This window comes from Lepus europaeus, chromosome 4, assembly GCF_033115175.1.
Source record: "Lepus europaeus isolate LE1 chromosome 4, mLepTim1.pri, whole genome shotgun sequence".
Taxonomy (NCBI): Eukaryota; Metazoa; Chordata; class Mammalia; order Lagomorpha; family Leporidae; genus Lepus; species Lepus europaeus.
In genome coordinates, this window is record NC_084830.1 from 43,530,732 (window position 1) to 43,543,304 (window position 12,573).

Here is a 12,573-nt window from a genome sequence, read left to right on the forward strand (position 1 = left end):
ATTTAATGAATATAAATTTCCAGTGTACACCTTATGGATTACAATGGCTTCCCCCTCCCATAACTTCCCTCCCACCCGCAACCCTCCCCTCTCCCGCTCCCGCTCCCCTTCCATTCACATCAAGATTCATTTTCAATTCTCTTTATATACAGAAGATCAATTTAGTATAAAGATTACAACAGTTTGCACCCACATAGAAACACAAAGTGAAATATACTGATTGAGTACTAGTTATAGCATCAAATCAAAATGTACAGCACATTAAGGACAGAGATCCCACATGAGGAGCAAGTGCACAGTGGCTCCTGTTGTTGACCCAACAAATTGACACTCTAGTTTATGGCGCCAGTAACCACCCTAGGCTGTCATCATGAGTTCCCAAGGCTATGGAAGCCTTCCAAGTTTGCCGACTCTGATCATATTTAGACAAGGTCATAAAAGACAGAGTGAGGATAGTAACCAATGATCCTAAGAGTGGCATTTACCAGGTTTGAACAATTATACAGCATTAAGTGGGGAAGAGGACCATCAGTACACACAGGTTGGGAGTAGAGCCATTGGTGGTAGAGTAGAGGTTATGATTACAAAGGAATGAGGCCCAAGTGTGCTAGACAGGGTCTAGAACAAAGGACAGAGTCATTATTAGAGGAGCTAAGAAAGGTGCTGTCTAAGCTACAATTAAGTTTTCTGATTGAGAGGCAAATAGAACCTGATAGAAGGGGCTTGATAATAATCTGTTGAGCTTTAGGCCTTGTAAGTCAAGAGGCCCAGACCTATCTATCTCTTCACATGGGGTATATCCTAAGGGAGGTGTGAACCTCCTAGGGGAAGGCACTCTGTTGACTTTCATTACTTGGCTGGCCTGGGAGGAGAGCTGGCCAGGTAAAGGCAGGTGGCATCTCTAACAAGAAATTTACAGTTCTGCCTGCAATGTTGCTGACCCTACTTGACCATCCCCTCAGCTGCAGTGGTCACTTTGGAAGTTGGGCTGAGTGAAGGGCTTTTCAGCTTAGAGCCAATAAGATCTGTGGCTCTGACCTGGGCATCCTTCGACTCCAGGGCAGGTCCATTTCCAGTGATCCAACACTTGGCAGAGCTGCCAGGGCTCTTCACAAGCTGACTTCTGCTGAAGCCCAGGCTTACCACATTGAAAGCCACTGTAGTGGGCTGGCCTGTTGGGTCTCCTTGAGGGCAGATCACTGTACAGATCAGCCATTAATAGGCCTGCCACCCATTGCTTCTGATGCCTAGCTTTCTTTTCCTCCTGGTTTGTGTTCAAGCAGACCAGGGGATGCAAGTCAATGGAGTGCCCAAGTCCCATCTCTAATCTTCGGGGGCCTGAACTACAAGTCTATAGTCACAGGCATGTTCTGTAGTAGTTTTTCTAAGGTAGACAATGCCCATGAGGAAAATTATATTCTCACTTAAAAACTTTCTTTCCCTTTGGTCTGAAAGGGAGGTTTTTTCTACTTACTGTATACTTCGCTGATGGCGAAGTGAATCTAGCTATGAGATTATTATTTAAGTTCTTATTTTGGCTATGCTATTACAGAAAAATGTTAGCCATCTCTTTTATAAGATCTAAAGATTAAATTGTGTGTCCTACAGATTCCTTTGCGGAATAGGAAGGGAGCACATTGATAGTTTGGAAACACACAGGTTAATAACAGTGGAGATACTGCAGGGTCAAGGAAGAGTAGGGGAAGAAACAGCAGAGGAAACTCTTCCAGAACTAGTGATTCACAGTGGACCTGCGTGGAGAGCGTGGGAGCCCAGGTTCGGGACACCAGCGGCAGAATCAACGCACCAGCGCTGGAACGCGAGGTGAGCCGAACCTCAATAGCCCGAGACACCAGCGGGTAAGCAGAAAGAGGAGACTAGAGGGAATGAGGCTTGAAACTCCATGGGGAAAACTTCACCAGGCTAACTAGAAGAGAGAGAGGAAAAAAAAAAAAAGTGACCAATACGGACAGGAGTTTCTCTCTCTCCACTCACCCCTCAAAGGCGAGCAAGACAAAGAGCAGTCGCCATTTTGGACATACGTCATAAGCAGGGCGACCTCAGGTCTGCACCGGCCCTGAGCCTAGCAGAAACACCTGACTCTGGGGGGAGGGGTGAAATAACAGGAGATTAGCATCTAACTTGGCAACCCAGTGGGAGACTGCAGGAGAATTGGAGCCCACAGTGAGGGCAGCAGAGATTCCCTGTGTGGTCCTTGGGAAAGAGCTTCCAATCTCTGGTTCCCGTGGGTATATCATTCACCTGCTAACTACCTCCAATTACGTTCAGCTGTGTGGAATCACTTCCCTTTTGAATCAAAAAAAAAAAAAAAAAGAGAGAGAGAGAGAAAGAAAGAAAGAGAAATTTACCACGCCTAACCTGGGAGTGTCCTCTTTGACACACCCTCAACCCTGAGGAACCAAACACAGCTCTCAGGCCACACTCATTTCAAGCCTCTAAGGCTCCACTGAAAGCAGACAGTCCACTTAATACAGAGCCATAGTGTAACAAGAAAAAACACCACAGTGAAGAAACCAAATATCTCCAACATGCCAAACAACAAACGCAAAAACCGAGGTAACAAGAACAAGGAAGACACTATGATGCTCCCAAATGAAAAAGACACCCCAATTCAAGATTATGAAGATGATGAGATAGAAGAAATGCAAGAAGCGGATCTCAAAAAATTGATAAGAACATTAAGAAGTTCTCAAAAACAAATTCTTGAACTACAGAAATCCTTAATGGACAAGATAGAAAATCTCTCTCGTGAAAGTGAAATATTAAGCAGGAATCAAAATGAAATGAAACAACTAGTGGAACAAGAAACTCTGATAGTGACGAGAAATCATAATGAAATGAAGAATTCAATAGATCAAATGACAAACACATTAGAGAGCCTTAAAAACAGAATGGGCGAAGCAGAAGAGAGAATATCAGACTTAGAAGACAGAGAACAGGAAAGGAAACAGGCAAACCAAAGAAAAGAAGAGGAAATTAGAAATCTAAAAAATATTGTCGGGAATCTACAGGACACTATTAAAAAACCTAACATCCGGGTTCTAGGAGTTCCTGAAGGCATGGAGAGGGAGAAAGGATTAGAAGGCATTTTCAGTGAGATACTAGCAGAAAATTTCCCAGGTTTGGAGAAGGACAGAGGCATCTTAGTACAGGAAGCTTATAGAACCCCTAATAAATAAATAAATCTTTAAAAAAATAAAAATAAATGCTGTGTGCAGGAGCATGAACAGATTGATTAATTACATGATTTAATAAATTAAATATGTTGTTAATATTTCTAAGACTGCAATTCACATTGTGGAAGAAAATGCTAATGATAGTGAGGGAATGATTTAATACATGGTAGAAAAAGAGGAATTAAGGAATATGTTATGAAGAATATCAAGACAGTAAAAAGACAACCAATAAGATTGGGAGAAATATTTGCAATCATACATTTGAGAAGGATATATTTTCTAGATTATAAAAAAGAACTCTTATGACTTAACAGGAGAAGGTAAACAACCCAGTGAAAAAACTGGGCAAAAGATTTGAACAGCACTATACTTAACAAGATATATAAGTGGCCACCAAACACATGAAAATATGTTCAACATCATTATAACAACATCGACAACATCAGCATCATCACTAGGGAAATGCAAATCAAAGTCACAATGAGATACTACTTTGTATCTCATGGCTGGAATCAACCAACCATACAAACAGAGAATAGACAATAACAAATTACAACAGGGACATGGAGCAATTAGGATCTTCAGACACTGATGAAGGATTATAAAATAGTGCAGATACTTTGGACAATAGTATGGCAATTTCTATCTCACTCAACATTTCCACTCCCAGGAACGTAATTAATAAAAATTAAATCATGCCCACACAAACCTATAAAGCTATGTTTAGACAAGCCAAAAAGCAGAAATAATCCAAAAGCCCACCAACTGATGACTGCATAAAAAAAGCAGCATACCCATAAATAGAATATTATTCATCCATAAAAAAGTGAAGACTGCTACAATATGCCACATTAATCAACCTTAATATATTATGATAAGGGAAGGAAACCTTGGTCACAGAAGACCCTATACTACATGATTCCACTCATATGAAATGTATAAAACAGAATTCATAGAGACAGAAGTAGATTAGTGGTTGCCAGAGGATGGCAAGAGGGTGAAAGTAGAGTTACCCCCTAAGGGTATAGCATTTCTTTTTTGAGAGATAAAACTGTTCTAGAACTCTATGGGGCAACGGTTGTACAACAGAACAAATATACTACAATTGCTTAGCTTTACACATCAAAGAGAATTATAGATATGAATTATGTCTGGAAAAACTGTGAGATGTATACAAATGAGCTTTAACAAAAAAAAAGTAAAACTAATTATGATTTTACAAAAAAATTATTCCAGGGTTTGGAAAGAATGTAGGGAACATTCCATTTCACAAGATAGTTTTGAAGCTAGCATACCCTTGATATGCTGCACAGCAGCTTTTGCACATAAGAACACCCAACAGCCAAAAACAAATAGCAAAGAATGAATATGTCAACAATGCTAGACAAAGGAACCTTGCATCAAGACATGGGTCCAAAGAACTCTAAACAAGTTCCTCTAAGTCTTATAAAACTATGATTTTATGAAAATGGTATTCATAGCACTAAGGACCAACATTAATGTTCAGCAGTAAAATCATGCTTATTTCTGATAAGAAAACTAGAATTCAAAGAAAATTTCAGTACAGAAAAAAAGGAGAAATCAACATCAACAGTGATTTAAAAAAAATTGCATAGACAATGTATACTTCTCAGTGACAGTAAAAGCATATGTGATGATCTGTATGATATCAGGACTCAAATACATACATATAATAATATGAACAAGGCATTGACCTGTTTAGCACTGTCAAAAATTTGAGCCATGCTATTAAAAATATACATTCATATTACTTACTTTGTGACTTGAAACTTTTCCAAGTTCATATATTGTTTGAAATGAATATGTCAGAGTTCAAAAAGGTACGAATTTGAAACAGAAATCAAGTACTTCTGGGAGAATCTTAACTTTATTTTATTTATTTATTTATTTATTTATTTTTGACATGGAGAGTTGACAGTGAGAGAGAGAGGGAGAGAGAAAGCTCTTCCTTCCGTTGGCTCACCCCCTTAAATGGCCACTACAGCTGGCACACTGCGCCAATCTGAAGCCAGGAGCCAGGCGCCTCCTCCTGGTTTCCCATGCAGGTGCAGGGCCCAAGCACTTGGGCCATCCTCCACTGCCTTCCCGGGCCACAGCAGAGAGCTGGACTGGAAGAGGAGCATCCAGGACAGAATCCATCATCCCAATCAGGACTAGAACCTGGGGTGCCAGCGCCGCAAGCGGAGGATTAACCAAGTGAGCCGCGGGGCTGGCCGAGAATCATAACTTTAACAATTATTTTTGCAAGTTAATTAGAAATCTAGAAATTTATTATGGTTTTGTAAATAATATATCCATGCAATTATTTATATAAAATATACCCATCCCTAAGTCAAATACACTAAATAAGATCAACCTAATTGTTATCCTTAGTTCAGTCGAATGGAAACAGCCAAAACCAATTTCTTCCCAAGAAAATTTTTCCTATGTTTATGTTACCATACATTGTACATGGTCTTTCATACACAATTTGTATTTACATATATGAATATATAACTAGGAATACAAGGTAGATAAATGGCATTAGTTCACCACTTTGTCATAAAAATCTATGAAAAGCCTGATGTACACATACACCGGCATGTTTAAAAAACAACAAAACTAAAAATACCAGTATAAAATATTAACCATAGGAAGAATTATTTTAAATTATACCTTCTTCGAGGATGGGTCGTGGTATGACAAACGGAATCTCCTGCAGAGGCTCCATATACTTGTGACCAGCACTAATAATCTTTATTTGAGGCAAACAGAGAACAAGTGTTCCTGGCATGCTGGTTTGTCCATGGTACCAACTTCTTACTGTTCCAGGAATATCACCGGACACAATTGTACTTGGAGAAGGCAGGCTATCATTTGGAATGAACACACAACAAGACTGTACTTCAAGCTAGAAAAGAAAAGCAGAATTAAAATATTTGAATCAGATTAAACAAGTCTTCAAATATCTAACATTTTCCCAAGAATAAATAGGCAAGCAAACAAACAAAATCCAAGGTCCTATTTATGTAGTATGTAAGTTCTTTTTAGTAAGGGACCTAACAAACACTTGAAAAGCTTCTGCTTTCTTGCTATAAACTTGATCAAAAGCCCCAGTGATATGAGATGTAAATATATCTGCCCTTCCAGAGTTCTTCCCAAGAAACAAGATTTAATTAGAAAGTGTGCTGCAGATAAAACAAGGTAGGAAAGTCCTCATTCTTCTGGACTTTATCAGAATTTGTTAACACTTTGACACTTACCAAATAAGGCCTTAGAACTGACTAGTATCTTACAGCTTTTATTTTAAAAAGAGGTTGGGGGTAGGAGGCTATTTTTATGTGAATTTGGCTCTCATTTTTTTTTTACAATTTAAAATATAAAAAAAAGATGTTTAAAACATTCAGTTTATAGCACTAAACAACCATTAAGGAACATGTTTATAATATTACATGCTTTTAACACCTATATACAATGACCCAAGTATTGTGAATAAACAGATACATAGTAATAAGAAAAATCAGAAGACAAAAATCACAGCATTATTTCTTCTTTTATCATTATTAAAATTATCACCTAAATTGTAATTTCACATTAAGTTTTTATGTTCAACTGTTCCCAGTATTGTTACTTAAGTTGCCAGGACCTTAGAGAGGTAAGATAAAACTAAGTTAAGTCCAAACCAAATACTGAATTCAGTATGAGTTCTTAATTCAGAAGCAATGTAGATTAAAATCTGTTAGTCTTACTTGGCTCTTACAAATATCTGGTTATTAAATTTCCACAACTAGTAAACTTGAATTATTTTTTTCCTCTCCAGATACAGAATTATTTGTTAAAACAAATATAGACTTGTACCTGTTGACTTTCTATGATCTTGGCATACAAAGATATTAATCTGAAGGTGTGATAATTTTTTTTTTTACTTTATAAATGCTTGGACATCTTAGGAAACTACATCAGCAAAGAGATTTTGTGAGAATTTTATAAAATTACAGCTTAAGATAATACTCCTTTTCATGGGGGTAATATACTCCTTAGTGAGAACAGATGACAAGTAACAGGTTTGGAATTCCTTGATATGATGAAAATTTCACCAACCTATTGATAGGCAAAACTGTCTTTGTTTCACATTTCTGGGCTTAGACAAACTAATGAACTCAGTGAAGAAAAATGTAAGTAAAATTCTGTATAAATAAATGTGTTGGTTCACGACATATGAGCTCATTTTTTTAGTTCTAGAATTTTATTTTGCAGCTTAGATAATTTAAGTATGTGTTTAAGTAGTTGATGGATCTAAGATCAAAACATATTTCATTTATTCTAAAATTCAAAGTTTATATTGTCTTAGATACAATTATACCTTTAAATATTTAACATAATTTGTTCATGGTCTTTAATAGACCAATTTAAGATGGTATATTAACAGCATATTCTACTCTATTAAATCAGGTTGAAACATCATATAATGAAGAGGCAGTATTTCATATTTCATGTAGGTGTTGATGCTAGGCTGAAAAATGCTTTGACATGAGAAGTATTAGGTATAAAAAGCTGCCACAAATATTTAAATATGCCCTTAGAAACAAATTCAAATTGCACCAGAATAATAAAACATACTTTGATTCCACTAATTCAAAAATCAAATTTTTCATCAAATTTAAGCAATCTGAGCAATGAATACAAAATCAATAATATATTAGCATGACATGTATAACACCACCCAAAGAAAGGCTTTCTAAAACATGATATATGTTCTGAGGATGCCTTTAATGATAAGAATTAAAACATATACTTAACCCAAATTACTGAAAAATACTATAATGTTACATCTATTATATATACTAAAGCTATCACATAAATCTTTTTACTTTTAAAATAACTGCTAAAAATGTATGTCTAAAATTGTGGTTTTAATGTAAAATGTTGAGTGATTTATATTACTGAATATAAATCTGAAGCAGTAAATTTTACATTAATGTAAGGATCTGACAATCCAAGGGAAAGAAAATGAAGTAATCTGCCAGTAAGAAGTCCTCAAGCTGGGGGTCAGATCATGTTCATGGAAACCATCTGGTTGGGACCCTCTGAGCCACACCAAACACAAATGATCTTTTAAAAAAATATCCTATCCATTAATGCATCACAGCTGCACTGAGTGTTACTTCATTTTTCCATGGCAACATCTTTTCTGTTTCAAGGATCCTGTTTCAGTTTTGGTAGCAACGTGTTCTTTTGCCAATATTGAACACATTCATGTGTTAAAGAGAAGGGATTATTACAAATTCTTGAAGTAGAACCACCTCTATTTTCATTCCCATTTGGCCAAGGGCTACATATCTAAGTATTATATACTGAAGATAAACCAGTAAACTAAAAATAATTTGGTATTCCCAGTTTAATAAACCAAATAATTGCCATGCATTTTTCTGAAGTTTCAACTTTATGTGTTCTTAGAGTATACACACACCCAAACAAACACCATTGTGTATTCCTAACCCTACCTGAGAGGTTTGGCAAACAGACTGCTCTGATTTATGTGCTCTTTAATTCTGATAACAATTCATTTAAAAACAGACAAAGAAGGATTTCACTTACACATTATTCTAAAACTAGTCATTATGCACTGCCCATCCTAAATAGCACTTTATATACAAACTCTGTCAAACACTGTACCATATTTCTTGCCTTTTGAAATAATACTCCAATAAGCAACATATTTCTTTATTTAAACTTGAAACATGTTATAATTATAATTTGCAAAACTTCTATAGAATGAAATAATGTACCATGTGTGAATATATTTTATTCAGTAAACAATTTCAAATAAAAAACAAAAGAAATATCGTAGGTTGTATGCCATTATTTTTTCCTTTTTTTATTCATATATTCTTTAATATATACCATGTTCTCAGCTGGAAGTCTGGAGTACAGAAACAAAAGACATAGCTCCAGCCCTTAAAAGCTTAAAATATTTTTCAATATTAAAATCCTTATAAAATTTTCCCAGAATAAAAGCTATATAAAGTAAAACACTTTGTCTAGCTTATTCACTCTGTAGTCTTAGTACATGAACTAGTATGTACTAGGTATTTAATAAACAATTGTTATATAAGTGAAAAAAATTATTTTTATTAGCATCAGATATTGATGCTTTATACCGATGTTTTATACAAGTATAAAACAGTTCTCTCTGTAGCAGCATCCTATAAGGGTAATTACAATTAATAAAACTGAATTGTTGGTTAGATGTGTTCTACTCCAGCTGTGGGATCCTGTTTAATCTTTTATGGCTTCAGTTGCATCATCTTTAAAGAGTAAAGTCATAACAGAATGAAGATTTTACACAGTATATGCCACCTCAATGTTTGCTAAATAAGTCAATAACAAACACCACACATCTACTGTATGTCAGATTCAACATATTCACTTCCATAGATTTATAAAATAGTCAACAGTGCATTTTTTAATGCAACTGCTTATGGCTAAACCATGTACTACATAGGGATCACAAAAATACAATATTCCAACTGCACTACAACAAATACATAAACTACAGCCCTAATAATTGCTGATCCAAAGCCAGGAGCCAGGCACTTCTCCTGGTTTCCCATGAGGGGGCAGGGCCCAAGGACCTGGGCCATCCTCCACTGCCTTCCCAGGCCATAGCAGAGAGCTGGCCTGGAAGAAGGGCAACCAGGATAGAATCCAGCGCCCCAACCAGGACTAGAACCTGGTGTGCCGGCGCCGCAAGGCGGAGGATTAGCCTGTTAAGCCACGGCGCCGGCCGATTTTATAACTTTTCAATGCATTGCGAAAATATGTAGAAATATAAATATATCCAATTAAGGGCCTGAAATTAAAAATTTCAGAAATGAACCCTGGTTTTTTCTTTTCCAGAGGTTATAAATCTCATCTTCTCCATAAAAAAGTTGTCAAGCAGAAAACATGAAAAAAAAACCAAATCCCTAAATCTGAATTTCAGGATTTTTTCCTCCTAGTAAACTACTGTGAAATGGTTATCACTTGTTCAGTATCTGTAGACAAGCATATTGGCCTGTGTGCATAATTTGTAAGCATTAAATAAAACAACTTAATTTTATAATTAAAGTGACTGACAGTTGATCCATCTATCCTGACACGTCTAGCCCTAAATTTATTCCTAAAGTTAAACTAGAGAGTTCACTAGATATCAGGACATCAAGCAATATGATTTAATTTTCTAAGGGAGAAAATTCTATTGGTCTTGCTTAATCAGCTTACGGTGCTTTTGACACTAGACTGACACTTATCAAAATCCTACAGAATGTGGGAAGCAGCCCCCCTACAGCAAAAGGCTGCAGTAAAAATTTAAAAGCCCATTAGATTATACTGTCTACTTTGAACACTTCAGAGATTATCAAATACCAACCAACTTACCGAACAATATAGGAAATTTCATAGGATGCAATACAAACATCAGTGTAAATGGGGCAAAGACAAAAACCCAAATTAGGCAGAAAACTAAGGCAATATTCTCCTTTCTTAGTGAATTTCATGCCTCAGTATTTCTCTTTATCAACTGCATGCCATTACCAAAAAAATGCTTCGAGATAAAATGTAAAATAAAATTTAAAAAGTTTTTAAAATATGACTTTCTGAAATACAATACATTGAGAAAACTGCAAAGAATGAGTCATAACAACCTGTTGTTAAAATGCTCAAAATAAAGTTCATACATTAAAAGAAAAATAATCTCAAGACTGCATGCAGATTTATAAAATAATCCATTCTAACAGAAGAAGAAAGGTCTTTTTTCTTATTAAAAAAACAAATCAGGGGGCCAGCACTGTGGTATAGTAGGCTGAGCCTACACCGTGGCACCAGCATCCCATACAGGTGCCAGTCGTGCCCTGGCTGCTTCTCTTCTGATCTAATTCTCTGCTTATGGCCTGGGAAAGCAATGGAAGATGACCCACGTGCTTGGGTCCCTGCAACCACCTGGGAGACCCAGAACAAGCTTCTGGCCCCTGGCTTTGGATTGGCCCAGCTCTGGCCAATGTGGCCTTTTGGGGAGTCAATCAACAGTTGGAAGATCTCTCTCTCTCTAACTCTGCCTCTCAAAAAATAAATAAAATCTTTAAAAAAATCAGTTATAGCAAATGTTTATATATTTAGGCAATGTAAGTCTTCCTATCCTAAGTAAAGAAGAGGACAAGCTTAGCAAATACCACCTTTGGCTCCAAAAATCAACTTTCCAGAAAATGCTGATTCCCAACACATTTACTTGCTCAAACATCTACTAAAAGAATTATCTTCTGACGATTCAAAGTTATGATGCTCTGCTTTGTCTGATGACAACTTCACAGTTTTCTATTTTACATGTTGGTTCATAAAACATCTTGGAAAACAGATAATACTTTAAAAAAAAAACTCAGAATTTTAGAGCCTAGATTTTCTTATTCTTTTTTTTAAAGCTTTTATTTAATGAATACAATTTTCATAGGTACAACTTTAGGAACATAGTGTTTTTTTGCCCCAAACCCACCCTCGCTTCCCCACTCCTGTCTCACCTCCTGCTCCTTCTCCCATCACATTTTTCTTTAAGATTCATTTTTAATTCCAACTCTATACTAAGTAAGGATTTCAACAATTTGAACACATACACACAGACTGTAAAAAGTACTGTTTGAGAACAAGTTTTGCAGTTAATTTTCATAGTACAACTCAGTACGGACAGAGGTTCTACATGAAGAATGAGTGTACAGTGACTTCCGTTGTTAATTTAACAATTAACACTCTTATTTCTGACCTCAGTGATCACCTGAGCTGCCAAGGCTATGGAAGCCTTTTGTGACCACAAACTTCGTCAGTATTCAGACAAGGCCATAAGCAAAGTGGAATTTCTCTCCTCCCTTCAGAGAAAAGTACATCCTTCTTTGTTGGCCCCTTCTTTCTACTGGGGTCCTCATTCACATAGATCCTTCATGTAGGATATTTTTGCCACAGTGTCTTTGCTTTCTATGTCTGCATTGTAGAGTCTAGATTTCAATTTTTTTTTTTTTTTTTGTGATAGGCAGAGTTAGACAGTGTTGCTTTCCCCAAGTACGTTAGCAGGGAGTCTCCAGTTTTGCTTATGTTGTGGAATACCGATGTGCCTAAATATTTGCTTATACGTACTATATTTTAGATACCAGTTGGAATCTTACATTGGAATACAATGGCCCTTCTATATCAAGAAGACTAAGTCCCTTAGATAAAATGGTGGAGGTATCTGCATGTAACCTATGCAGTTCTCCTGTATACTTTAACTTATCTCTAGGTTACTTATAATACCGAACAAAACGGCAATACTATGCAAACAGTTGTTATACTGCATTGTTTACATGGGTGATTG

The 12,573-nt window shown here is 36.3% G+C and overlaps 1 protein-coding gene across 1 annotated transcript in view; it reads right to left on the reverse strand.

Moving 5' to 3' along the window:
- VPS13B (vacuolar protein sorting 13 homolog B) overlaps positions 1–12,573 on the reverse strand; it is a 785,675-nt gene that overhangs the window by 429,446 nt on the left and 343,656 nt on the right. Inside the window, 1 exon segment of the mRNA XM_062188180.1 lies at positions 5,874–6,108. Coding sequence (XP_062044164.1) covers positions 5,874–6,108 — 235 coding nt within the window.